General features: G+C 44.5%; 2 protein-coding genes across 4 annotated transcripts in view; one reads left to right on the top strand and one right to left on the bottom strand.

Moving 5' to 3' along the window:
• Positions 1-13,320, top strand: part of kcnc1b (potassium voltage-gated channel, Shaw-related subfamily, member 1b) — a 46,678-nt gene extending 33,358 nt beyond the window's left edge. The window contains exons 3-4 of one of the 2 annotated variants that reach the window (XM_063197148.1): positions 2,623-2,808; positions 10,530-13,320. In XM_063197148.1, coding sequence (XP_063053218.1) covers positions 2,623-2,808; positions 10,530-10,639 — 296 coding nt within the window. In that variant the 3' untranslated portion in view covers positions 10,640-13,320. Of the gene's footprint in view, positions 1-2,622; positions 2,809-6,051; positions 6,415-10,529 lie in introns of those variants that run through there. The other variant, XM_063197147.1, reaches the window with a different exon arrangement.
• Positions 13,321-18,079: 4,759 nt separating this feature from the next.
• Positions 18,080-27,500, bottom strand: part of sergef (secretion regulating guanine nucleotide exchange factor) — a 36,362-nt gene continuing 26,941 nt past the window's right edge. For both annotated transcript variants that reach the window (XM_063196110.1, XM_063196111.1), the window contains exon 11: positions 18,080-18,834. In XM_063196110.1, the coding sequence (XP_063052180.1) occupies positions 18,596-18,834 (239 nt within the window). In that variant the 3' untranslated portion in view covers positions 18,080-18,595. The remainder of the gene's footprint in view (positions 18,835-27,500) is intronic.

The raw sequence follows: 27,500 nt of genomic DNA, 5'->3' as shown, positions 1-27,500 counted from the left end.
ATTGGTATTTAACCTTTAAAGGGACACTATGGGATTTTAAAAAATGATTAATTACAGCTGAATCCATCCACCGATTTTACTTTTAGCAGACTGACCCTAACGAATATTGGGGGAGAAGCTTCTCTAACAAAACAAAAATCCCTTTATGAATACGTAGCACCAGCAACATATTCACATTTGTATGCACTATTGACTGCTTTACCAGAATGGCAATAACCAAGTCTCAGTGCATTACTAAAGGCCTTGTGTTTTATTGTATTGTGACTTAAACTAAAGACTAAAATGTTTAGACTAAAACTAGACAAAAATGTTGAGGACTTTTAGTCGACTAAATAATGACTAAACAAAAATTATTTGTGAAAGACTAAAACTAGACAAAAATGTTTTAGTCGACTAAATCAGTGTTTCCCAACCAGGGGTACGTGTACCACTAGGGGTACGCGAGCACACTGCAGGGGGTACTTGGAAAGATGTTGTTATTATAACAAATGTATGGAGCAGTCAAATCAGGACAGAGAAAGCGATATATAACAGGAATTAGGGGGTACTCATGGCTCAACTAAGAGGTTTAGGGGGTACGCGAGACAAAAAAGGTTGGGAAACACTGGTCTAAATAATAACTAAACAAAAATGATTTTTGAAAGACTTAAAGCGACGAATACTAAGAATGGACTTTGACACAAGACTAAGACTAAGACTAAATAAAAAAATGGATGACAAAATTAACACTGCATACAGCTACATCAGGCTAATGAGGGTGACAAGTAGCTAGCAAATGAGAATCAGCCGTTCAGATGTTGCCCAGATGTTGCCCATCACCCACCAACATGGTCACATACCTATTCAAAAGTATCAATTTGTATCTGTCACTAGCTTCCAACTGGTTATGGTACAGTGCAACAAATGGAAACCAAATCAATGGTGGTTACTGGAAAGACAAACCTTTTTTTTTGTTCATCTACAGTTTTTGGAGTAATCACAGTTGTGTTTGTGTCATTCAAGCTGTAGAAGTCCGTATTCTATAACCAAGATAATCAACCAGATAGCCAAGATCTTGCTGAGCAGTACAAACTAATTTTTCTTGACCTTATAACAACAGTACAGTGTGAACCTCACAGTGTGATATGGAAGAGACAGTATGAGAAAATGGGAGAGAATAAGAGAGTTACTCTACCAGGTGATGTACTGGACTATTAACACAATCTGACTGAAGTTTACCTGGCTATTTCAGGTGTTTGCAGGGGTTACATGGCGCTGTTCCTATATGCCGCTATTCCGACATTGATGTCTATTGTCGGAATACCGGCGCGAGTTATGCCATTTCTTTGGTTTGTGCTACGTTGCTCAGCTTTTATCATTTTAGGGAGAGTGCATACAGTTACCCTAACCCTAATCCTAACCCTGACCCTGACCCTAACCCTGACCCTACCCCTAACCCTACGGTATGTCGGCTGTCGGAATAGCGGTATGTCGGAATAGCGGTATGCCCCCCGTTTGCAGGGGGGTTAATTAACATTCTATGCTGAGCATTGCGAAAGACGAAACCGCCCGGTGGCTACAAATATTTTTGCCTGGTGAGTTGGTCTACAGCAGTTGTTCCCAACCTATGGGTCGGGACTCAACCTATGGGTCGCCAAAGACCCACAGTGGGTCGCGAAGCCCTCTTGATTTTAAGGGGTTTAGTTTTAATACCATATATAGCTCATGTTGAATAAATGACAAAGCATTTAAACTAATACTCTGGTATGCATAGAAGCAACAAAATGTAAGCGATACATTAAACATTCATTCTACATTTATTCTAAAAATTGAGGAATAAAATGATAATTAATGTATCATGTGACTCCCTCTCATGAGGGAGCTCATACGATTGGGTCACCAAAGCTTAAAATGTCAAAAATATGGGTCCCTGAAGAAAAAGGTTGGGAACCACTGGTCTACAGTACCCTCGGTCCTTGTAGGATCACGACAACAGGCACCACCCCAAGCCCATCAGTCGGACAAAATTTGCCCTTGGTTAGTCGATTGGCCAAGGCAGTGCAATGGGAATTTGAACCATAATGGCAATGGTTTGGTCCCACCCACAGCTCTCAAGCATGTGAATGGAGAGATTCCAGACTGCTAGACTACAAGTCTAACCTTCCGAAGACCTGTAGTCAAATATTGGCACACTGCCTGGCCTTGGCTCTCTGTGCTTTTCCAAGATGTGAAAGTGAACCCTTGTCAATTTCACAAGCCCACTCTTTAACGAATATAAATGGCGACTGTTTGCTTCCAGTCTGTTTGTAGTAGCTGCTAATATGACTGCATTGTACTGATGTACAACAAAGCTTCAAAACATTTCTGTGGCTTTTTTTTGGGCTTGTTACTTTCAGATGTCAAAAGCAGCTGTGCTTTGAACATGAAGTAAGCATTGTTTCTGGCTTTCTGTTTCCTGTTACAGTTTTATTTGCACTAAAAGATTTTGCGGAACCTGTGCTTTATCCTTCCCAGCTGTGCAGGTTTTTTTCTGACTTTTCTGACTCTGCATAATATTTCCTCGCCTTGGCTTTTGTGTGTGTTGTGTGTGTGTGTGTGTGTGTGTGTGTGTGTGTGTGTGTGTGTGTGTGTGTGTTTAACAAGATTTCAAAGTCAACGGTGAGGCATCCAAAGCGGCTTTGGCCAATGAGGACTGTCCACACATCGACCAAGCGGTTTCACCCGAGGAAGCGTTCAGCCCAGGGGAGAGGGCGGAGCGGCCGTGCTTCCTGCTTACACCCGGAGAACGAGCCAATCACACAGGAACAGCAACGGGAAGACCAAGGAAAGGTAGGTATCGCCCGATCATCGTCATCGCTGAGCCACATCTAAGCAATTTCAAACATAAAGTAGGCGACTTTGACTGTCATGAAAAGCGCAATATAGAACTTGTGTATTATTATTGTTATTATTATTACTATTATTATTATTATTATTGTTATTAATAATAATATTATTAATAGGCTCCTTCGTGATGGTGCAGACTGTCAAAATCTGCGCACTGCAAAAATTACAATGCAATTCAGGTTAGGAATTTCTAACCAGAATGCATTGTAATTGCATAGTGCGCATGTACACTGAGCAGATTTGTATAGCAAGGGACATCTCAAACGGGGCCAGGAATGAACACTCAGGCAGCCCTCTCTGGTTTATAGGTAGTCTTTTGCTGCTAGCGGTGCGAAACGACAGCTTCCCTGGTTATTACTGGTCAGGGCAGGGTTTGCAGAGCTGATGGCGCCGCCGTGCTGGTTGTTGGTATTCACATCACAGATTAATTTGTCATGCATCTCAGCTCGGCCGGAGCGTTACCACGGAGATGCTGTTAACGTGACCTCCAGAAAAATCATTTGTTGTGGGCCCCCCAAGCAGCACGTGCACACACCAGCTCACAAATAAAAACACACGCAGAATATAAATGGATAATCTGATGATGAGAGCAAACATAGCCCTCTACAAGCACATGTAAAATATCCTTTATAGAAATGAGTCCAGGGTTTGTGTCTCTTTTTTTATTGTAACTGTAATTTTCTCTGTGCAATGATGTTTTTTTTTTCTTGTAATGGTCATTTTCTCTGTGCAATGATGTATCTGTGTCAAGCTGCTGTGATTATGTTGGATTTTGTCATGTGTTGATATGATGGGTTGGGAACTCTGGTGTGTTTTTGCCTGCCTTGAGCATACTTGGTGCATGCCGACATACAATAACTCCAAGGTGCACACAGCACAGCTGTGGTGGCGTACCGCACCGTACCACACCGCACCGCACCGCAGTGATGCAGCATGGGACATGAGGCATGTCGTCACATGACCAAGGACTCAGCCAGTCGCACGGGGGAGGCTACTCTCTTCCCTTAGAGGTCAACGTTTAAGACCTTGAGACAGTCACAAGGAGAGGATGGCAGACAGGAAAAGGTCATAATAGTAGTAAAAATTATTTACAACGTACTTTAAAGGGCTATTTATTAATCCAGTAGTGGTCTTAGAGGTCAACCGTGACGCAGAAGGAGAGAATGGTAGACAGAAAAGGTTATGACAGTAATATTTATTTACAAATCAATTCATAGAGGAGGTAGCTTAAATGGCTTGGTATTTGTCCCATACAATAATGCAAGGTAGTATATGATGATTTAAAACAAAATGCACTTACCACACTGCTGGATCTACTGAACCAGTCATAACACAACACATTCATTCAAAGTGACTTACACTAGAGGACACAACAACATGCAAGCTGCAAATACATGCAGGCACACACACACACACACACACACACACACACACACACACACACACACACACACACACACACACACACACACACACACACACACACACACACACACACACACACACACACACATAATGTCTCCAAAGGGATTAGAAGAAGATAATTAAGCAATTAAGGAAATTTGATGTACAATCAAAATGCTGTAGTCAGTGCAGAGATTACCATACACAATGAGAAGGTCGCAAAATATGAGAGAGTTGAAGGTTAGTTTATAGCACGTGAGACAGCTCATCCAGCGTGTGTACTGTGTAGAGGATACAGTGGTGCCCTTGCACACATGAAATATTCAGACCAGTGCCAGTGTGGAAGAGCAGCCACTGAGCTCTCTAGGGGCTGAGCCCTGAGTTTAGGCAGGCAAGGTAGGCAGGCAAGAAGGCAGGGGCGCAGGCAGGCAGGCAGGCAGGCAGGCAGGCAGGGTCGCAGGCAGGCAGGCAGGCAGGCAAGAAGGCAGGGTCGCAGGCAGGCAGGCAGGCAGGGTCGCAGGCAGGCAGGCAGGCAGGAAGGCAGGAAGGCAGGGTTGCAGGCAGGCAGGCAGGCAGGCAGGCATGCAGGCATGCAGGCAGGCAGGCAGGCAGGGTCGCAGGCAGGCAGGCAGGCAGGCAGGCAAGAAGGCAGGGTCGCAGGCAGGCAGGCAGGCAGGGTCGCAGGCAGGCAGGCAGGCAGGCAGGCAGGCAGGCAGGCAGGCACACAAGCCACCACATGTAGGCAAGGGGCAGGGACACTGGCAGGCAGGCACACAGGCAGGCAGGCATACAGGCAGACAGGCAGGCAGGCACACAGGCAGGCAGGCATACAGGCAGGCAGGCAAACAGGCAGGCAGGCAGGCAGGCAGGCAGGCACGCAGGCACGCAAGCACACAGGCATACATACAAGGCATGCAGACTTGCATACAGGCTCACAGACAGGTAGTCAGGCAGGCAGGCAGGTTGGCAGAAAAGCCATATAGGCAGGCAAGCAGACAGGCACACAGGGCAGGCAGGGAGGCAAGCAGGCAGTCAGGGAGGCAGGTTCAACGTCAAGGCATACTGGCAGCCAGGGCCACAAGTGAGCATGCACTTTACTGTAGGTAAGCAGGTGCAGTCAGGCAGGCAGCCAGACAAGTCGAGTCAGGCAGGAAGGCTAGGAAGGCCAAGCAGGCAAGCAGGCAAGCAAGGAATACAGGCACACAGGCAGAGAGGGCACACAGGCAGGCAGACATACAGGCAGTCAGGCAGGCAGGACACACAGGCAGACAGACATACAGGCAGTTAGACAGACAGGACACACAGACAGACAGACATACAGGCAGTTAGACAGACAGGTCAGGCAGGAAGTCAGGCAGGCCGTTGACATGCTGGCTTTGTCCTTGAGTGTCTTCCTACAGCTGTGCTAACCTGGGAATGCCACTGGACCACCAATACCACCACCACCAACGCACCAACTCACCCAGCCACCAACCTCAACCTCATGCATGCTGTAGGCAGTCTAGTGCATAGTGTGCATGACAGGTCATGCTATATGCTACTACTCACACGCTACTGGGTGGGACAACATATAAGCAGTGGAGGAAAAGATTCGTCCACACGCACTCACCCACACACACATGTGCACTATGCGAACCCATGTGCATATGTACACACATGCATATATGCACACACACACACACACACAGCTAGCTACATGTAGTCTGAGGATGCTCTCTGATGTGCTGTACTGAACAGCCTCCCTTCTCTCTCTCCCTCTTCCTGGTTGTGTATGTGTTGAAGGTTGTTGCGAAAAGCCCTGGAGCCATAGCAGCATGTCCGGCATGGCCTCCGGCTCGCTGGGAGTGTCCTCGGTCTCCGCGCTCCCTTGCAGCCCCCCCTGCCTCATGCAGCCCTCCCACGCCCCCTCCCCCATCCCATCCATCCTCTAACGCAGCACCCACCGCAGACAGTTTCCAGTTCCAGTTTCCATCCGGTAGCGCTGGTGGGAGAAACTTCTGTAGGACGAGCAAAGCAGGAGCCAAAATGGCGGCGCCCATGCCATGCCACACCACAACACATCCCACTTCCTTCCTCCTTTGCATAGACACCTTGACATCCCTCTTGCAGCCCTCTCACGCCCCTCCGCCCATCCCCCACTCCATCCATCCAATTCAGCACCCTGGACAGGGACCATCCTCTAGCACCCAGGACAGGGACCATCCCTTCTGGTAGCAGTGGGAGGAGAAACAAGGGGTGGATTCCAATATGCAGACTCCTGTCCACCCTTGCTCACTTGCCTGCTTGTGACCTCATGATGATGTCACTGACGACAGAAAATTAATTCAATATCTTGCAAAAGCACAATTCTAATGTCATTTTCTCATTTGCAACCGGAACGGGACATCACTTCCTCCTTCCCACACACCTTTGTCCCCTCCCCTTATCCCCTCCATCCTATAACACTGAGGACAGTGGGTGGATTCCAATATGCGGACTCCTTTGCTCTCCTACTTCCTTGTGGCCTCGCGATGACGTCACCAACAACATAATTGTATTTCAATAGCTTGCAAAAGCTAAATTCTAATGCCATTTTTCTCTTTTGCTATCAGGATGGTGAATGAAGAATAGTCCCCCAAAAGTTGTTGTGGCTAGGCTGAAAGCGGTGAAACTTTATTGTTTTCTCCACACACAGTAGGCTGGGTGTCAACGAAACGCGAGGCCACTAGCACAGGCCAGGGACGGGAGTCCGCATTTTGGAATCCACCCAGAGTCAGTCCAGTAGCATATGGCGGGGGACGGGGGGAGACACTAGGACAATCAAGCAGGAGAATAAATAACCGCCTCCCCCACCACAGCACTGAGGACTGTGTCAAATTGACTGCCTCCTTCCCACTCCTCGTCCCCTATCTGTCCACCCTATAGATCTAGGACAAGGAGGCAGGAGCCAAAATGGTCGCTGCCCCCACCACCACAACACTCCTCCCTTCCTCCTTCCCACCCCTTTCCCCCTCACAGCTCTCCATTTCCATCCATCTAGTAGCACGGAGGACAGCCTTCGTCCCAGTAGCGTTGGACGGATGGGGGGATGGGGTACTGTAAGGCAAGCAGGCTGGAGGCAAAATGGCAACCCCCACATCACAACTCTTACCACTTCTACCTTTTCATCCACCCCTTGTCCCTTTAATGCTCCCCACGTCCACCCATCCTGTAGTACTGAGGACATTGTCCATCCAGTAGTACTGGGGGGAGGGAAACTAGGACAAGCAAGCAGGAACCTAAATGGAGGCCTCCCACCACAAGACTAAAAGCCACCCCCCCCAACACACACACCTTTGCCCCCTCCCTCTCTTTCTCTCCTTCCCAACACTCACCCCTCACCCCATGCCCCTCGAGCCTTGCCTCTCCCTCACCCATCCCATCCCATCCACACAGTGGCCTAACACCGCCGACAGTGTCCATCCAGAAGCAGTGCGGGGAAATTCCTACCTGAATGGCCGCTCCACTCAACTCCACTCCCCGATCCACCTACTCCCTCCTCCCTCCTCCCTCCTCCCTCCTCCTCCTCCTCAACGTCCTCTCATCTCATCCATCCAGTAGCACTGAAGAGACACTCACTCATATGCAGAGTCAACATGGCCGCTCATACATGCGGAGTCACATGCAGACTCTCATGCAGTCAACGGGGCCGATCATCAGGCATGCACGTCTCTCAGAGGAGCCTGCCTACTCATTCCAACTTTCACATGTCAACTTCAGGTCTCTCTCTCTCTCTCTCTCTCTCTCTCTCTCTCTCTCTCTCTCTCTCTCATTCATCTCTCTTCCTTTTGCCATTGTTATCCTCCATCTGCCTTACGCTCTTCCCTTTCTTTCAGGTCCTACCCTCTCACCACCACTTCCTGCTTTTGTTATAAAAGCAATCTTGAACTTGCGTTGCCATTTGTTATATTGGGCCAGTGGTTTTTGCGTCTTGTGCTATTAGTTTCCATTTAGAGCAGTCTAGTGAATGTCCATGTCAATTGCTCACACCCAGTTTAGTTCGTAAGCAGATGAGTAAGAAGAATGTAGCTGTTAACAACACTAGTGCTATACGCATCATGAGCATTAAAATGACTAAAACAATCCATTTGCATTTGCATGTCTTGCATGGGAACTATCTTGAGAAAAAAATGTAAGTCTTTTGATCGAAAAAAAGGAAAGCAAAAAACATGTCATGAGAAAATGCTCCTTCCATCCAAAGCTTCTTGATACATATTTTAGACAGATAAAAAATATGGCATCATCTGTAGCGATGCAAATGTTTTATTTGCTCTCATTCGATTTGCCTTTCCCCAAACATCCTAACGTACACAAGGGCCTATCGACAGTAGCAGTGGCCTAAGACGACCACATGACATTATTCTGTTTTGAAAATGCATCATTCAGTAAAGCACTTTACCGCCACTACGAAACTCTACCTGAGCATGTTATGGATATTTATTTATTTTATAAAACATTAAGTTAGCTTTACAGCAGAAAAAATACAGAAAATGTCTCATTTTGTGCAAAGTTAAATATTTATTTTTCTTAAATTTTGTTTCAAATTGTGAATACCATAGAATATAGTGTAGATATTTGTGAAAACCACTTTGAAAGTGTAACTCATTACACAATAGTATTAAACATCACAAAAACAACTTATGCTAAAACAGAACTACAGTGTATGTAAAAACATTTATATGTATCTATATGCAGTATATTTAAAGGATAAAAAAAAAAAATCTTGGAAAAACTATAAATACCTTTAGGGTCACTTGGGGAAAGGTAAATGCATGCAATTGTATGCAAACAAAAAGTATGCAAATAACTAACGATGTAAATAATATCCTGCATGAAATAAATTTTTGTACTCAATCTGTGTTTAGCCTCTGTTTTTATTGAACAGAATATGCAAACACGTGTTCACAAATACACACACAAACACACAAAAAACCTCCCTCTCACACACACGCACACCTCTCTGTCCTTACCTGTGCATTACCCAAACAACAGAGCAGCCTGTGACCTCTCTTTGACCTGTGTGGATCTCCATAGCAACCTAATGCTGTGAGGGCTGTGTGAGTGTCCTTAAGAGATGTGCTGGAGTGCCCTAAAAGTCCACATCCTGTACAGCATCACTACAGCCTTACAGACTGCAAAGTGGGCCAGGCGGACAGACTGGCGGCAGACAGGCAACCAAGTGTGTACCATTGAAAGAAGACTTATATTTAAGTTCAGCGGTCAAAGAGACTGTCCTACTGTAGGCCTAGACCCCACACCAAAATGTGTGTTTGCAAGCAGGAGTAGACAAAAAACGCCCTGCTTAACACCACATTTGGTACACTGTATCTTCAACACACACACACACACACACACGCACGCACGCACACACACACACACACACACACACACATACAAACACACACACACACACACACACACACACACACACACACACACACACACACACACACACACACACACACACGCACACACACACACATACACACACACACGCATACAAACACACACACACACATGCATGACTGGCAGCATCAATGACCTCTCACCCATTTGGAAGCAGCATGTCTGGCTGACTCCTTGTACATATTTAGTGTGTGTATGTGTGTGTGTGTGTGTGTGTGTGTGTGTGTGTGTGTGTGTGTGTGTGTGTGTGTGTGTGAGTATGCGTGTACATGTATACTGTATCTGCATGGAAGTGTGTGTGCATGCTTTATGCTATGCATCTGTGCACGTTGGATATGTTGCAGACCCCTGTGACGGCTGCCTGGCCTGCAGTACTGCTCCTCCTGCCTGCTGCATGTACTGCAAGCAAACGCATGGCCAACTGTGACCCCCCCCCCGTACCGGAATTTGTTGCAAGGCAGGGAGGGAGGGGCTGTGTCTGCTCGGCCCCCCTGCCACACCCCTCTCCTTGTTTACCTCCAGCGATCCCCTTCCTGTCCCCCTGGCTGTCTGGGCAGACAGCTATGTACCCGTTTTGTTTCCTGTTGATTTGATTGTTGATTTCTGTACATATTTAAGTGGTGTATGTTGTCTTTGTAGTTGTTATTGTTGTTGTTGCAGTGTCTTTTTTTTCTTTCTTCTCAACCTCCTCTTCTTCTTCCTCCTCCTGTTCTTCTTCTTCTTCTTCTTCTGCTCCTCCTCTCCTTGCGTTGGGTTTGTGGTATTAATATGATTTCTCCTTGTTGCTGTGTGCTCTGTGTTCTCTCCCCTCCTTGTGTGTTTGTGTGTTTCTTCAGAGTCGCAGCGGCGCCGCCGGAACAGACAGCCCACAGAGTCAGTGTGTGTCATGAATCAAGGTGTACCAACCACCATGTGCATGAACCACACAGCCTCCTCACCCACCTGACAACACAGATAGCGTGTGTGTGTGTGTGTGTGTGTGTGTGTGTGTGTGTGTGTGTGTGTGTGTGTGTGTGTGTGTGTGTGTGTGTGTGTGTGTGTGTGTGTGTGTGTGTGTGTGTGTGTGTGTGTGTGTCAGATTGAATGATGTGCATATGTGTTATGTGTGAGTGAGTGTGTGAGTGAGAGAGTGAGAGTGAATGATGTGAGAGTGAATGGACATGCAGTGTGTGTGTGTGTGTGTGTGTGTGTGTGTGTGTGTGTGTGTGTGTGTGTGTGTGTGTGTGTGTGTGTGTGTGTGTGTGTGTGTGTGTGTGTGTGTGTGTGTGTGTGTGTGTGTGTGTACAGTAGACCAGCTTCCACCTGGCTGTGTGGCAGAGACTATTTCAGCATAGATGTAGCCGCCGTAGAGCAGAAGAAATCATTGTTGTCTAGCCATACCGTAGCCCTGTAACAGTGGAGTGCTTTTTTGTGCTGTATTATGTAAAGTGCCTATGTTTTGGTGTGTATGTGCTACTGTGTGTTTGTACTGTGTGTGCGTATGTGTGGCAGTGTGAAAGTGTGTGTGTGCGTGTATTTGTGAGTACTTGTTAATGTGTGTATGTGTGTGTTCTCTTATATGTCGGTGTTGTAAATATGTTTGGTTCCACCGCCCCCCCATTTGTGCTCTGATGTGTTGTTAAGACTGTGAATTGCGTTAGAGGGACTAGGCCATGTTTTTATGTTCTTGAGTGTGCTTCCGTTTTTGTAATGTTGCCAAGATTTTTGCTCCAGCACTCACCCCTGGGTTTAAACGCGGACATTGCAGTACAACCAACTCAAACCATGTAAAGCCGTGATGACATACTCAAGTCTCACCTAGTCGGGGTGAGGAGGCTGGGAAAATTATTTCTCTCCTAGGTTATGGCAGCTGCTGCCTCATATCAGTAGACGATGCCTCATGAATGCCTTTTTGCACTTTTGTACTGATGTACGCTCACTTTATAGAATGGTTTAGGACAAGAAAACACACGAGAATTTTCTTTCTCTGAAATGAAAACCACACATGTTGATCACCGTTTTAGGACTATAGGCTACGTTATTAGGGCAAAAACACCATAGTTGCACGGCCACAAAGATAGCTTAGGCATAGTTAAGGTTACACTGTCGTAGAACCCCTGGCTGTTTCACTGATTTAATTTTAAAGAAAGCAACATCAGACCATTTGAAGCTAGGTATCTGCCCTTATTAGCCGCAGGTGAAGCAACGGCAAGTGTTTTTTATTTTCGACATTCAAATAATATTTCCAAAATCTTGTCTTTAAAGTGGTTCAACAGAACTGCAGGGTGAAAGGCACTGTTTCCCCCTGCCACCCTGTCATAGCATTACATCTGGAACAGTGGGCCCATGCAGTATTTCTCTTCAGGTGTTTTCAGGCAGAGAATAGGGCGCAACAATTGAAAACATTACAACATTGAAAAATAAAACACTGCACAATCCCACTTGATTTTTTTAAATTGCAGTTAATGAGCATTCTTAGCAAAACCAATGCAAAACTTGTTTTGAGACTAGTAAGGCTCCAAACTACAATAGTAAGGAAAGTCATTTGGAAGAATGCCCCAGTTGCATTTCCACTTCCACAGAACACCGAAAAGACGGCTACATGGGTGTTCAAATATGGCTAAAGGATTAGAGGCTAAAACCTTGCTAAAGGAAGCCTGCAAAAACATGCATTAGGGATTTCAAATCTGGGAATGTGGAGAGGCAACTGGAGAATTCCGCCCATTGATTCTCCAAACAACATAGTTTTGATCAAATTGTCTAAAAACATACTTCACAGATTTCGCAAAAAAAAACAACCATTTACTGCCAGGCAAAATTCCAGGCCTATTGTGCCACCCTTTGCTAGGATTTTACAAGTAGTAATTTTGCAATTTTTGCAAATTGGGGTGTTTGATGTCCCTAATCCAGAACAGTGTCGGTGCCAGTTCCTCCACCAGTTACACTGAAAGCCAAAGTGTTTACAGCATGTGAACCGGATGACCTGGCTGCCGGCCACCTTGTGGTCATGTTCCCTTTAACTTGGTTCCATTTGAAACCAACTTTTTGGTAGAACACCGATTTTGGTATGAAGATGTCTGTTTGAGATTGAGTGCTGGAACCACCACTGGCATGCTTCTCTGCCTGAAAATGTTAATAACAATGACACTTCCGGGCTGTAGGGTTACTACTGTAAAGGCAAAAACTACTTGGAGTTTCTTTAACTGGAATGACTTATCCTCTGCCTATGTTGCTAATCTCACACCCTAAAGCTTGCAATCTTCAACACTTTTAAAGGTTTTTATGACAGGGTTTAGAGCTTACAGTAGCTACACATATCTAACACGTAGGACCCTTTGAAAAGCACTGACTAGGTTTAATACGTTTTGAAAGTTAGTGTCAAGCTACTCGCCACCTACTAATAAAAAGGTTTGTTGTGAAGCTAACATACCTACTCTTGCAATCCCCCCTCGTTACTGTTTTGAACAATCAATATGGGCGGATTGCACAAAAGGAATAGCCAATTTAAGAGAAAAGGAACCTACACTGTGTCTTACATACATACAAAAATGTCACTTGCATTTATAGTTCTGTTTGGGACAAAAAAGAAAAAAGTAGAAAAGTGACCCAAGACACACACACACACACACACACACACACACACACACACACACACACACACACACACACACACACACACACACACACACACACACACACACACACACACACACACACACACACACACACACACACACACACACACACACACACACACACACACACACACCAACAACAACAACAACCCTTAGGGACCAGCACTGAGCTCAACTGCAAACACACTGCCAAAAAACATCTCGTCTCCTTGGTAACATCCAGGAGATGTGGAGGGAGCGACTGCACTGGAACCTTTAACAGCACTAAAGAAATGACTAGGATGGCATTGGCGCCAATCGAAACCTGGACCCAGTTTCTCGAAAGCGTCGTTACTAATCAGTTAGCAACTTATTAGGTTGCAAATGGGAAATTGCATTGCAATCAAGTGAGATGCTAACTGAATTAGCAACGGCGCTTTCGAGAAACGCATTCCTGGTCACTTGTCAACACTGGCCAGAGGAGGCGCCAGTCAAGACCAGATCAAATCCCCACGAGTGCCCGTGCAAAACTATATATATAAAAACAAACAACTCAACTTCCGAAATGGCAATATTTACTATGAATACTTTCCCACAAGTCTTCATTGTGTGTTTCTTGAACAGCCGAATGTGTTGGTATCTAACCATGGTGTTGTTCTATTGGTAGTTTTTGAGTTGACTTGTTCAGGCAATATTTTGTGTCTCTTTTCTGAGAGTAATGAATAAAATAAAAAATGAGAAACCAATAAAACTACTACACACCATTCTGTTGAGTATGGGTAATTCTACTCATGGACAATGCATGAACTTTCCAGATGTGGATTCTGCCCCAGTACTAGTATTGTGGTAAATAACACAGAGTGTCATGATCTATTATTTCTGAACTACATTACACTACTACACTTTTCAAACAAATCATTTCAGATAGTAAGAGTGCTTATGCACATCTTTTGCGCAAGACAGGTGTGTTGGATATCACCACAGTGAGGTTACCATCAAATACTGTGTAAGAAAAAATCCTGCACACACTGTCCGTTCCACATGCAAGCATATGACAAATCACAGCATTGCTCTTACAGTTTCAGAATGGAAGGACAGGTTTATAGTGATAAGAGCCGACTTGATGTCGGTTACAGGGGGTGGAAAAACATAAGATCTGACGTGGCAACTGCCACATTGGTCTCTAGCATCTCTGGGAGAGAGGGCCCGCCGAACGCCTGTGTCATGTGTGTGTGGGCACGAGGACATGTGCTGTGATGAGAAACTGTTATGACAGTGCAATGCGGTGGGTGTTTGGTTCAGGTCAGGGAATCCCTCTCAGAAAGAGAGAATGACAACAGAGAGAGAGGAAGATAAATGGGGGATGGATAGAGAGAGAGAGAGAGAGAGAGAGAGAGAGAGAGAGAGAGAGAGAGAGAGAGAGAGAGAGAGAGACAGAGAATGATTTATGCAAAAGGAGGGAAAGAAAGACAAGGAGAAAAAGAGAAAAAATGAGAAAAAGAGAGAAAAGGAAAGAGGATGGACAGAGCAAGAGAGAGAGAGAGAGAGAAAGAAAAAGGAGAAAGAGGAAGAGAGATGGCTTGGCCAGCTGAGGTGAGGGGGCAGTGAGTGATGGTGGTCAGCCAGGGCGGTAAGTCACGGTGTGTCAGCAGCGGGGCGGTATTTCACGGCCGGCCTACTGTGCTGTCCCCAGCCCACACAATACATGGAGGCCTGATCCACCGGGGATTTACACCAGCACAGCACACTGCTGATGCCGATGCTGATGCTGTCCCCCGCCACTGCCTCACACACACACACACACACACACACACACACACACACACACACACACACACACACACTCACACTTTTTTTTTTAGTTTAGAGCAGTTTTGGTGAAGCAATTTTAGAGATAAACACTCACAAAATACTATCTCTTCATTAGCCAATTCACTAGTTTGCCCTTGAGTGCTTGGTGTACAATATGCGAGAGTGGCATGCTGTCTGGCCTCGGTCCTGGCATGTTTAAAGCGTAGATCATGCGGGATGAGATCCGCTTCCACCCCCATTGTATAGGAGTGTAGCTGGTTGCTCTAGTGAATGGAGGAGTTGAGGGAAGTGGTGGGACAATCCGGAAAGCCTTCACACAAGACAGGTGAAAGGGAAAGGAGGGGTTTAATTATCTGCGAAGGCGGGAGCAAGTAATGACGTCTGTCAATCACTCGCAGGCTTCCTCCCGAACCATGTTTATGTCTAAACAACATTTGTGCGCCTTAACAATAAAGAGCTGCGGGGAATCCCTGGAATGGATTCCCTAGGGACCTTCTTGAAAGGCGACTTTTAAATAAAATGTATACCAGTAATTATTCTTATTATTAGTAGTAGTAATAACTACTATCCCTGCCCCTAGTAGTTATTAGAAGGTCTTGCGCAGTCTGTGGTGTAACAAGGGAAAAAAATAACTGAAATGACATCAGGGTTTTTCAGCAAGATTACTGTAGGTTGGTGAGATCAAATGCATTGTCTGCATAAATACTTCTTGTTCACGGTCATATGTACTGTAGCTTCTCTACATCATGAATGGAAACTGAATACTGAAAGAGTGGCACAAAATGTTGAATCATCACAAACTTTAATGATGACAGCAGATGGACACCGTTAAACAGATATGTTTCACACGATATGTGAATTAATAATTCATTTGGTAGAGTAACATGATCCATCACCATGAACTGAAGCAGCAAGCTTCATCTTGTATGCACAGAAAATTTTGCAGTGTTAGTTGAACACTTAAGACAGTGGAAATTGGTAGTATTTAAACTCAAATACTGAATCACTCACTACAATTTTTCGACACCAGATGAAAAGCGAAAAAAAAAAAGTTAAAGGTGGACTGTAGGCATTGCAACTAAAATGCTGCTCATTGAAACTGTGCTGTCTACAGCCACATCTGTTCATGAATATTTACTAAATAATGAAATAATGTTCACTAGTATGACCAAAGTACAGTACGTTCTGCAGCTAAAAATGTCAATTTCTGGACATTCAAAATGGCGGACAATGGAGAAGATCCCACTTTTCATGTACGAAAAGTGTATTTTTCCCATAAATAATGAGTACTTAGAAGAATTCGATGGTGGTAGTAAGTATTAGAGGTGCTCCGATCACCATTTTTTGGGTCCGATCACCGATACCGATCACCAAAAATCTTTATCTGCCGATTACCGATCATTGCCGATCACAAAAATGATTTCCTATTTTTTTAATAGCCTATTAATTATCCTTATTGAATACCATTTCTGCCCATAAACCAATCAATCTTAATTTTCACATGTCTATTACAGTATTAGGCTATTATTATTATTATTATTATTATTATTATTATTATTATTATTATTATTATCTTTCAGACTAGTGTTGGTAATACAGTCTACAGTATTAATCAATGTATAAGTTATTGCATAGAATAACTAAACTATTTAAGATTGAATTGAAACTGAAACATTACATCAAATAGTCTTCCACATACGAGAAAAAAACAACCTGTCGCTTTAAATGAGCAGCCTCGTGAGGAGAGCCCCTCCCCTCTCTGTCACCGTCCACAGTTGCAGTGCTCCACTACCGTTCTGAATCTCTCTCTCAAGTTTTAACCACATCTGTCGCCGTTTGGTGTTTCAGCGACTATCAAACTAATCGACTGACTGCCAATTACAACTTTGAAAACAATAATTGACATGTTTGTGCTGACAACGTGAAGTTGTCGCGTGCTGACCAAGGCAACTACACAGGTTATAACGTAACATGGCTCACTGGCGAGTACTCAATCGCAAATTACATAGTCAGGTAAACGGCGCATGGATCGGAAAATCAGATCATTGTTGATGCAGATATGGTTATGAATGGTGGAAATGAAGGGGGGAATGGCGAAAAGTTATAGACAAGCAAAGATGCCTTCTTTTGGTGCAGTTGCAGCTGTGCAGAGCCAGCGCCTACATGCAGCGCCAGGTGTAAAGGCAAATGGTTGCGTGAGGAATTTAATATCTCTCGATCAGTTTTTTGATCGGCATGTTTTTCCGATCACCGATCAGGCTATTTTTAGCCATTATCGGCCGGTCATGATCGGCAGCCGAGCAATCGGAGCACCTCTAGTAAGTATTCATGAAAAGGTCACATTTGTGAATGGGCATTCTGGAAATAAACAACTAAAAATATTACACAGTGCACCTTTAAACATGACACTTGACTTCATGATTTTCTGCTCCAAGTGTTGGATTAACTCTGTGAAATGTATTCTATGTAGTCATGAGTCATGATCCCTCAGGTCTAGAGACCGTGGGTCCCGTCCCGTAAGGCAGGTAAGAGCAGAGCCAATGGGGGTCAATCACACACGGGAAGGCATAAAAACCCTGGAGCAGTGATGAAGAGCATCCTTTGGAGAGGAGGGGGAGGAGGAGCAGGAGTGGGGAGTGGAGGGGGAGGAGGAGAAGTGGGGAGGGGAGGGGCAGGGGGAGGAGGAGGAGAAGGAGGAGTACAGTGGAGGGCTGGGAGAGGGGGGTGGAAAGAGGAGGAGGAGTGGGGAAGAGGAGAGGGCTCATGATGAAGAGCATCCTCTGGAGAGGAGAGAAGGAGGGGAGGAGGACGAGGACGAGGAGTGGGGATGGGAGGAGGACGAGGAGGAGTGGGGATGGGAGGAGGAGGAGGAGAGGGGATGGGAGGAGGACGAGGAGGAGTGGGGATGGGAGGAGGAGGAGAGGGGATGGGAGGTGAGGGGAGAGGAGAAGAGGAGTGGGGAGGGGAGGGGAGGAGAGGGGAGGGGGCTGTGGAGGCTCATGATGGCGTAATGATGTAATGGGGGCTCGGGTTAAGCAGCATCAGTGTCGCACAGTGGGAGCACTCAACACATTCAGTCTCCCATTTCCTCCTTCCAATGGGTTTGTATTCCTCTGGGGGGTGTTGGGGGACGACGCCATCAGAAAGCGATCACCGCACAAAGATGCTAATCTGCACTCTGCGCTGCGTAATGTAATGTACACACACACACAGGGTGGTGCGTAATGGGGAAATGAAGGGGGCATTTGTCCTTTTTGGTAACTCAAATGTAAACGATACTCCTGAGGGGCTGTGTCCATGCTTTTGGTGTGTGTGTGTGTGTGTGTGTGTGTGTGTGTGTGTGTGTGTGTGTGTGTGTGTGTGTGTGTGTGTGTGTCACAGCGAGTGTGGTGTGAGGCTGAGGGAGTCAGGAGGACTCAGTTAAGTCACACACATTTAGCAGTTGTGTGTGTGTGATAGCTCGTGCGTTACCGGCAAAGGCTGCAGTCAGCCGCAGCTCAACCACGTTCACCTTGAGCCACAGTAGGTCCGACCACAGCCGCAGAGCCGTCTCCCACTACCTCCTCCTCACCGTCCTTCAAACAGCACAGAGCCATGGAATGCCCTGCTCCACAGCCAATCAGCATGGCCCTGGCGCCTCTGAGCGCAGGGATTGGACGCGGGCGCGTGACATCACAAAGGGATCCGTCTCCACACATTCCATGCTCGTTCCATCCCCAGGAGAACAGACAATCCCCTGCAAGGGGGAAAACAACATGGAGAAGCAAGTCGTGAGCAGAGGGCAATCAAAATGGCACAAATAGAGAGCAAGGACAGCAGATGAATACAAACACACATGCTCACACACACACATACACGCACACACACAGACTAAAGAAACTCTCGATGGACACACAACATATACACCTGACGAAGACCAGACTGCATGGTTGAAAGGTTGTGCTAATAAACCTGGAGCAGCAACAGTGTGCGGACCTTCCTTCTTTTCATGTTTAATCGTGTTTAAGTCCGGCACCTGTCCAATCTGGATGTGCGCGCTCTCCAAAACGCTACTACACACAACATATACCACACTGGAAGGAAGGCAGTCATAGCACTGTATTTCATCAGAAGACAAAAGGTAAAAAAACAAAGCACTCTACACCCCACTGTACTGTGCAACAAAATGGACTGTTGAAAGACAGAGAGAGACCCAATTAACTACCTTGCTGGTAGTGGTAATGGGTGCTGTAGTTGGTGCCATGAATGCAGAGAGCTCATCAGAGGTTGACACAGACAGAAAAAAAATCACATCCTATTGCAGGCGTCACCGATGTGGTGCTCAGAGGTACCAGGTAGCCTTCCATGAATTCTCAGAGCCAGAAAAGGTTGGAGGACCCCTGTCTTACACTGCTCTTATACTGATATGGTGGTTGACTGTTCACTGAACTTACTGTAAATGTACTGTATTTGACCCGCCTTGGTGGTGGAAGGTGGAAGGATAGCGCAACGAATGACAAATGCTAAGTCTCTTTTTTTAAAGTATTTTTTGGGGGCTTTTTGGCCTTTATTATTACAGGACAGTATGAGAGTAGACAGGAAACGATTTGGAGAGGGAGATGGGGCAGGGCAGGGAAATGACCCTAGCTGGACTCGAACCGGGGTCCCCGTGGGCATGCAAGCACCAAATGTGGGGGGCTTAGCGCGCTGCGCCACAGCGCCCCCCATTACAAATGCAAAGTCTCATCAGGGCCCTGATCTGCTGGCTGTCCTTAGCCTCCCCTCATTAAGGACTCCAGCAATCAATACAGCAGCAGAGCAGACAGCCAGCCAGTGAAGACAAAGATCTTCTACGCAAACGTCCTCCTGCGTGTTCATTAAAACCCCACTGACATTTGTCCTGCCTGCTCCCAGTCTACGCAGCTCACATTTCAGATTCTCTTCTGTGCTGCCTGCTACCGTAGAGGTTAATGCTTTTCTATGGGCTGCCTGCTACCGTAGAGGTTAATGCTTTTCTATGGGCTGCGTCAGGACAGCGTGTCCCATATGTATAAATTAACATTTTGTAATGTGGATATTATGGGTCAGCGTAGCTAATTAAAACTAGTAGAGCAGCAGACACCTAGCCAGGCCGTGCCCTCCTAGTGACGCAACACCCTAAGCGTTGCTTCTAGTCAGGCCAGGAGCAATTAAAATATAGTTTCTGAGCTCCGGAAAAATCGGGAACTCCTCCCACTTTGTCGGGAAGCAGTACACAACCAGTAGCAAACCGAGGGAGGCGGGTCAACCATGCTGTTTGGGAAAAGCTAATTGTTATGCTCTTGGTCAGACCAAGTCTAAAAGAGATTTGAAAGTCGATGATAATTAGGCTAGCAGGCACCAAACACCTGCAAGCACTACAGTAGGCTACCGTCTACTACCTGTGTGTGCTTAGTGTCTCTGGAGTCTGTTTCGAGTAGAGAGATAGAGAGAATGAGAGAAAGAGGATAAATGGAACAGCAAGTAGCCAGTGGAACAGTTCATGCCTTATTTTGAGAGGCAAAACCTGCATCGCTGCTTGAATGTTATCTCACTGATTCTTGAAAGTTTGGCAAAAACATGTCCCTGCAGTAAAATATTAATTCTGTTGAAAATCAACTAAATTTTCACAAACAAAATGAACCCAGGTAATGGCCAAGGGGTCTGTCACACGAATACACAGTTGTTTGAAATATTTAAGTGTAATTTTATTACTTTTCATGGCTATAAACCTGTCCACACCCTGTAAAAACGCCTGTCCCAAGGACTGGCATCATCATTTCAATTGACTTAAAATACAAAAATCACTAACAGAATTGAACAATATCACCATGATGTGTAAGACCATATTAAAGTGGTTCTACAGATGTGCACATAGTGGATGTAAAACAATATTTACTATTATTTACTGATTGCTCAAAATGTGTCCAGCATATTGGTCACCACCGTCAGATTTTTTCTAAAAGACAATAAAATCAGGTATGCACAAGGTAATTTTCATTACTGAGGACCCCTTTTTCAAACCTTTAGCTCTACTGCCTACTTCACCATCACTGAAGCTCCTGTAAGTTTATTATTTTGTCCTCATTTTGTTAATTTGTTTGGACACTGGTACTGTCCCAACCATAAACTGTCAACACTGTCGGGGGTTTTAATAGTATTGTATTACATTAATGTTAATAAATATAATTTTTTTTAAGAAAAGGTATGAAGCACCCAAGAAACAGAGCGAAAATGAAATGGCTAATGTGAACAAACAATGCATAATATTTAAAAGAGTGGTTTTTTTTGTCTCACACACCGTCAGATGTCACCACCGTCAGATTTTGTTCTGCTCATCATGTTGTTCCATATTTTACTAAATTGTGCTGGTTAATGAAACATTACTAGGCATGTTAGTAATAATTGTGATCCAAAATGATACTCTAGCCACCACTGAGGTGCATTTGGAGGGTTTTTTTGTCAGAAAACCTGACGGTGGTGACATCTGATGGAGTTCACCAAAAAACACATGTTTTACGTGTTTTTGACATGTTTTAAGAATTATGCATACAATAAGTATCTACAGTTATGTTGAATTGTTAAAGTAATTCACTTTAATACAGTAAACATGTGTTTTTACTTCTAATTCTGTCTGCCGCTGTTGACAAAACAAGAAAGAGCCCATTTTATGAAAAATGTTAAACATGGGGAGCTTGGCCAATGCATTCCCTGCACAGCCAAGACCTACATCTATGATTATACACCTCTATATTTTGGATTTGAACAACTTAAAAGCTGTTTTTACCACATTTTCAACAACCAGTGGCTTACTTCCTAGATATTCTAACTAATGAAGTAAAAACACATGCTCATACTGTGCACACAAAAATAAAGTGTTTATGCAAGATGCCATTGACTTGAGAGGGCTATTTATTTTGCTAAATGCAGGTACTAATTAGGCCACTTTCACCACTCTCAGATTACTGTCACCACTGTCAGTTCTTAAGTCACCACCGTAAGAAGGAGTTTTGGAAATTTTAAAGGAATGTGCTTACAACATTTTCCTTAGGAGTTGTTGAAATATCAAAGTAATAGCCAATTTAAGCCTACACGAATATTTGTGAAATTACAAAAAATTGTTTGTTGTATTTAGGCGTTAAGTAAGCATCGTATGACGGTACATATTTTAAAATTAGAACACATGAAACAGTATTAAAATAGAACAAAAGTGAATTGTCAACATTTAAAGGCATATGTGTGAACCAAAAAATACACATAATCACTTAAAAACTCCAGATACATATGCAACCAAATCAATACAATTTTAATAACTTTTAATTGTGTCTGACGGTGTTGACAAAAAACAAGGTATGATCGGAGAAAAGCCTGATTTCTGAAAAAAATACATAATGGGGAGATTGGCCTTGTGCATTTCTGAAAAGCCAAGACCTTAGTCTACGAGGATATACCATATCATTTTGTAATTCACTTTGTTTTTTTCTGTCAACATTACAACCTGTTTTAGCCACTTTCTCAAGAATCAGTGATCTGTATTCAGAACAGCACTCTCTCACACCATTATAAATAGGAATGCAACGAATCAGGTTTCTTTTTTCATGGGTTTTATACTGTAGTATACAGAGTCAATGGTTCACGATTCACCGGTATCCAAAAGCAACAATCACCACATCCTACTGCTATCATTTTGAAAATATGGTAAAACAAGTTGCATTTTCACAGTCTTACGTTGACAGTCCTGTCATCATTAGAGGCTACACCAAGCCCATGTGCATAATAAAGGCATGCATGGGGCCTGGTCCCGTTTTTGAAAAAAGAAAAAAAAAAGAAAAAACTTGACACTGCTAAACACTTCTTGTTAAAAATGAACAAGGAGTTGAAAAATACATTCTCCAGAAATCGATAAAGCATTGATGTTCATAGGGAGGACAAAAAGGCACCTGAGCGCATAATACACCAAATTATTCATGTTCTCACAATCTCCCTCTAATCATTTTAAACACCAGCAATCTGAAGCACAATTTGTCTAGACAAAGAGAGAGAGAGTCAGAGGCCTGGGGAGGAGAGGAGACAGAACTGGGGATGAGGACATAATAGAAGAGAATGCAAGAGAAGAGAGGAGAGGGGAGAAGAGAAGAGAAGAGAAGAGAGGAGAAGAGAAGAGAAGAGAAGAGAAGAGAAGAGAAGAGAAGAGAAGAGAAGAGAAGAGAAGAGAAGAGAAGAGAAGAGAAGAGAAGAGAAGAGAAGAGAAGAGAAGAGAAGAGAACAGTGTCTCCCTGGAGTCATTTATCACACTAAAGCAGCAGCAGTAGTAGCAGCAGCAGCAGCAGCAGCAGCACCAGTAGCAGTAGAGGGCAGCCTGGATGGGACTGTGCATCAAGGAAAGACAGGTAATATCACCTCCAGACACACCATTAACAGCACTGACGTATTGTTGTGTGCTGTTAATGTTTAATGAAGGTAATGTGGCAATGGCCTGAGTGGAACATAAAATGTAAAGAAAATTCCCCTTGGAATTACAGTTACAGCATACTCACACTCGTCTCACATACGCACAATGCCAGTACACACACACACTATTTGACAGTCATGTGAAGAAAGAAGAAATTGGAAAGGTCAATAGAGCTTTCAGCGCAACACAAGGCGAGGCAGGTAATAACCACAACACAAACCTGTTGTTGTGTTCAAGGCATTTCCAGTATTTCTACCACTGCAAAAATGATATATTGGAAACAAAAAAAGAGAAAATAAATCAAAGCAGTAGTGCATGAGTGTCCAGCAGTACTGGTCATCGGCAGGGGGTGTGGCCAGGTCAGCATCCTCACACAGGCACGTGCCATGGCAACACCGTTACATAACACCTCCTGTCACCATGACGACCACCGTGCGCTTGCTTTCTTTTGGGGAGAGCGGCTCATCCCTCATACTGTATGTTGTCTTCAGTCTCCGTTAGCCTGGCTTGACATTTTCAACCCAAGTCGAGTCAAGAATGGGGGAGAAAAAACATCCAACCCTCAGTCACGCTTGATATTATGTCATTTCGACTAAAATATTTATTAGTGAAATGTTTTGTGTTCAATTCTTTTTTTAACATACCCTAAGCCCCCTCTCTAGCACTCTGTCATTTGTTGGTTTTGAGAACCTTGCCCACTCAAGCGAGTAAGGGCTTAGCCATATCACAGAGAGACACAGAGAAAGGATCCGCACACCGCCGGGCAGCTCTACCTCCTCCTCCCCACCCCCACCCCCGAAGCCAGCGGAGCGTGCTGATGTTCATTCACACTTCTGACACTCTCGTCTCCCTCTTGCCTGTTATTCATGGACATGTTGCATTTCAACTCTGTTGCCATGGTAACAGAGCAACACCACACGGCCTGGCACGGGTGCGTTCTGGAATATTCTGAATCTATTCTGCAAACAGAACACATAAATATACCTAGAAATTATGTCACACTGTCTCGAACGCAGAAGAAGAATTCACCATTCTTGTTTGAGGACAGATTTAAACAAGGAATGCTTGGATTTGGATGTCTGCCTGCACGCTGTGAGTCTGCGACTACTTAGAAGAACAACACAACAGTCCAATTAAATCATATAAAAAGGGCCTTTCTCTACGCATTATACTGATGATGAGGGTTTGTAAAACATTAAATAGTGTTCCTGGGAATTGTTCCAAGTAGGTCTATTGCTTTGGCACGAGAGTGCAAAACACCTCACCCCCATCAAGTCACCTCTGTGAAAATCGGTGATCAGGGCCAGAATTTTGTTTCCTGAAATAGTGGGCTGAAAGCCTATTACTGATTCGCCTCAGCTGCCAAGTCATTATCAGGTTGAATTTTACACTACAGTACCATCACTAGCTTCACACTATGCCACTATAAGGGAAAACCTAATTAACTATCTGCTTCCAGCAGATATCTGATATGTGGTAGCAGAGAAAAGGTTGCATTTTATACCACCACCATGTCCAAAGCCATTGTACCACAATTGGGGGAAGTGGAATCAAAGATCTGTATGAAGCAGATATCTGATTCACTGAGGCGGCGAGTATCAAACAAAGGGTAGTCACCACTGTAACCTTCAAGAAAACCACCTAACAGCGCTCGGCAACACTGGAATGCACCTCCCTGCTTAGTTTCTACACTACGCTCCTTTTTCATGGACACAAAGCAATCTTAGGGCTTTCTAGTGGAGTTCAACGAGCCAGAGTTCCCTCAGTTTGAGATGGGGAACCTTTTGAACCCAATCTTCTCTCTCTACTCTAGTGGTCCATTGCTTTCCAGATGTACTACCTGTCCATGTCACATGATCACTGTCCAACGAGACTGTACTGTACTCTCCTCCTCACGTGTGTGTGTGTGTGTGTGTGTGTGTGTGTGTGTGTGTGTGTGTGTGTGTGTGTGTGTGTGTGTGTGTGTGTGTGTGTGTGTGTGTGTGTGTGTGTGTGTGTGTGTGTGTGTGTGTGTGTGTGTGTGTGTGTGTGAGAGAGTGCACGCGTATGTGTTCTCTGCTAGAATGAAGACCAAAAAAAGAGCTCAAAATAGTTTCCCGCTTAAATTTTTTACCACGAGCATGCTCTCCATTTAAGCCTACACACTCATGGAAAAGGACTTGAGTCATGCTACAACTTCAGCAATGATTTAACAGCGAGCATCGTCCTAGAGTGCTTCAGAGTGGCTCCACGTGTCTGAGTGTACAGTACTGCATTTGGTAGTACCCAAGAGGAGTCCTAAAATGTTCCACTGCCAGAGATGTCATGCCATCGCAGCCTCATAACGGTGAGCAAACACGCACACACTAATGGATTCTAAATGCACACATATACGCACACACGCACAAGCACACACAGCAACAACAAATGTGACAGACAAACAATCACCCACTTTAGACCAATCAGGCCTGGAGGAGTGCTCTTTGAATACGAACTCTGTGACCTCAATCAATGCTGATCAATGGATGAGGTTGATCTAAGATGGTGAAGTTGTCTGTCTATGTTTGGCAGGAATGATTCACCCTGGTCTATATTTACAGTGTAAGCTGAGACCTGGAGGAAGCGTGGGCCGAGCTGATGTGACAGGGAGTAGAGAAGGTGTGTGTGTGTGTGCGTGTGCATGTGTGTGTGTGTACGAGGGGAGGAGAACTTCATGAGATGGCAGCTAGCTTGTGTGTTTATACAGGTCCTTCTCAAATAATTAGCATATTGTGTTAAAGTTCATTTTTTCCCCATAATGTAATGATACAAAAATAAACTTTCATATGTTTTACATTCATTGCACACCAACTGAAATATTTCAGGTCTTGTTTTGTTTTAATATTGATGATTTTGGCATACAGCTCATGAAAACCCAAAATTTCCATCTAAAAAAAATTAGCATATCATGAAAAGGTTGTCTAAACAAGCTATTAACCTAATCATCTGAATTAACCAATTAACTCTAAACACTGGTAAAAGCTTCCTGTGGCTTTAAAAAGTCTCAGCCTTGTTCATTACTCAAAACCGCAGTCATGGGTTACACCAGTGGTTCTTAACCTTTTTTTCTTAACGCACCCCCTTACCTGTGCCCAAGACAAGCCACGCACCCCCAACCCAAACTTCTACACGTGTACACGCACTAAAAAAGGATTCAAGTGATTAATTAAAATGTAAGCCACGCACCCCCGACCCAAACTTCTACACGTGTACACGCACTAAAAAAGGATTCAAGTGATTAATTAAAATGTCTCTTGTTTAAGACATTAATCAATACCTTAATGACTTTACATGGGGACCAAAAATTTTTAAAATTTGGTTTTAATTTGACCTAATTGTAATGTTCACTACAGAATTTTGGTCACAACCTTAACACAAACAAAATTCTGCGCACCCCCTGAAATCTCTGGCGCACCCCCAGGGGGTGCCCGCACCCCAGGTTAAGAACCAATGGGCTAGACTGCTGACCTGACTGTGTTTAACATTGAAGTCAATGGCAGTGGCATTGCAGGAGGGTTATGAAAGCCCAGATATCATTGATGCTTAGCTGTCAGCTGTTTTTTGTTCTTTGATCTGGTGACTCACACTTCCCTCTTCATCACTACGTTTTTTGTGTGTCAGTACTGTGTTGTCTGTGTAAGCTTTTGCTACTTTTGCCTGCAACCAAATCTACCTTCGGGTACAAATAAAGTTACCTTACCTTACCTTACCTTATACTCCATAGATTTCCATACCAAGTTTTTCTATTTTTAAGAAAAATCAATTCTAATTTGCCAGACATGAAACCCCATTCAAAGGAAAGTTCTGTCTGGCAAATTAGAATTGATTTTTCTTAAAAATACAAAAACTTGGTATGGAAATCTATGGAGTATAACGAAGAGGGAAGTGTGGGTCACCAGATCAAAGAACAAAAAACAGCTGACAGCTAAGCATCA

This window comes from Engraulis encrasicolus, chromosome 4, assembly GCF_034702125.1.
Source record: "Engraulis encrasicolus isolate BLACKSEA-1 chromosome 4, IST_EnEncr_1.0, whole genome shotgun sequence".
Lineage (NCBI taxonomy): Eukaryota > Metazoa > Chordata > Actinopteri > Clupeiformes > Engraulidae > Engraulis > Engraulis encrasicolus.
This window is presented reverse-complemented; position numbering and strand designations above follow the sequence as displayed.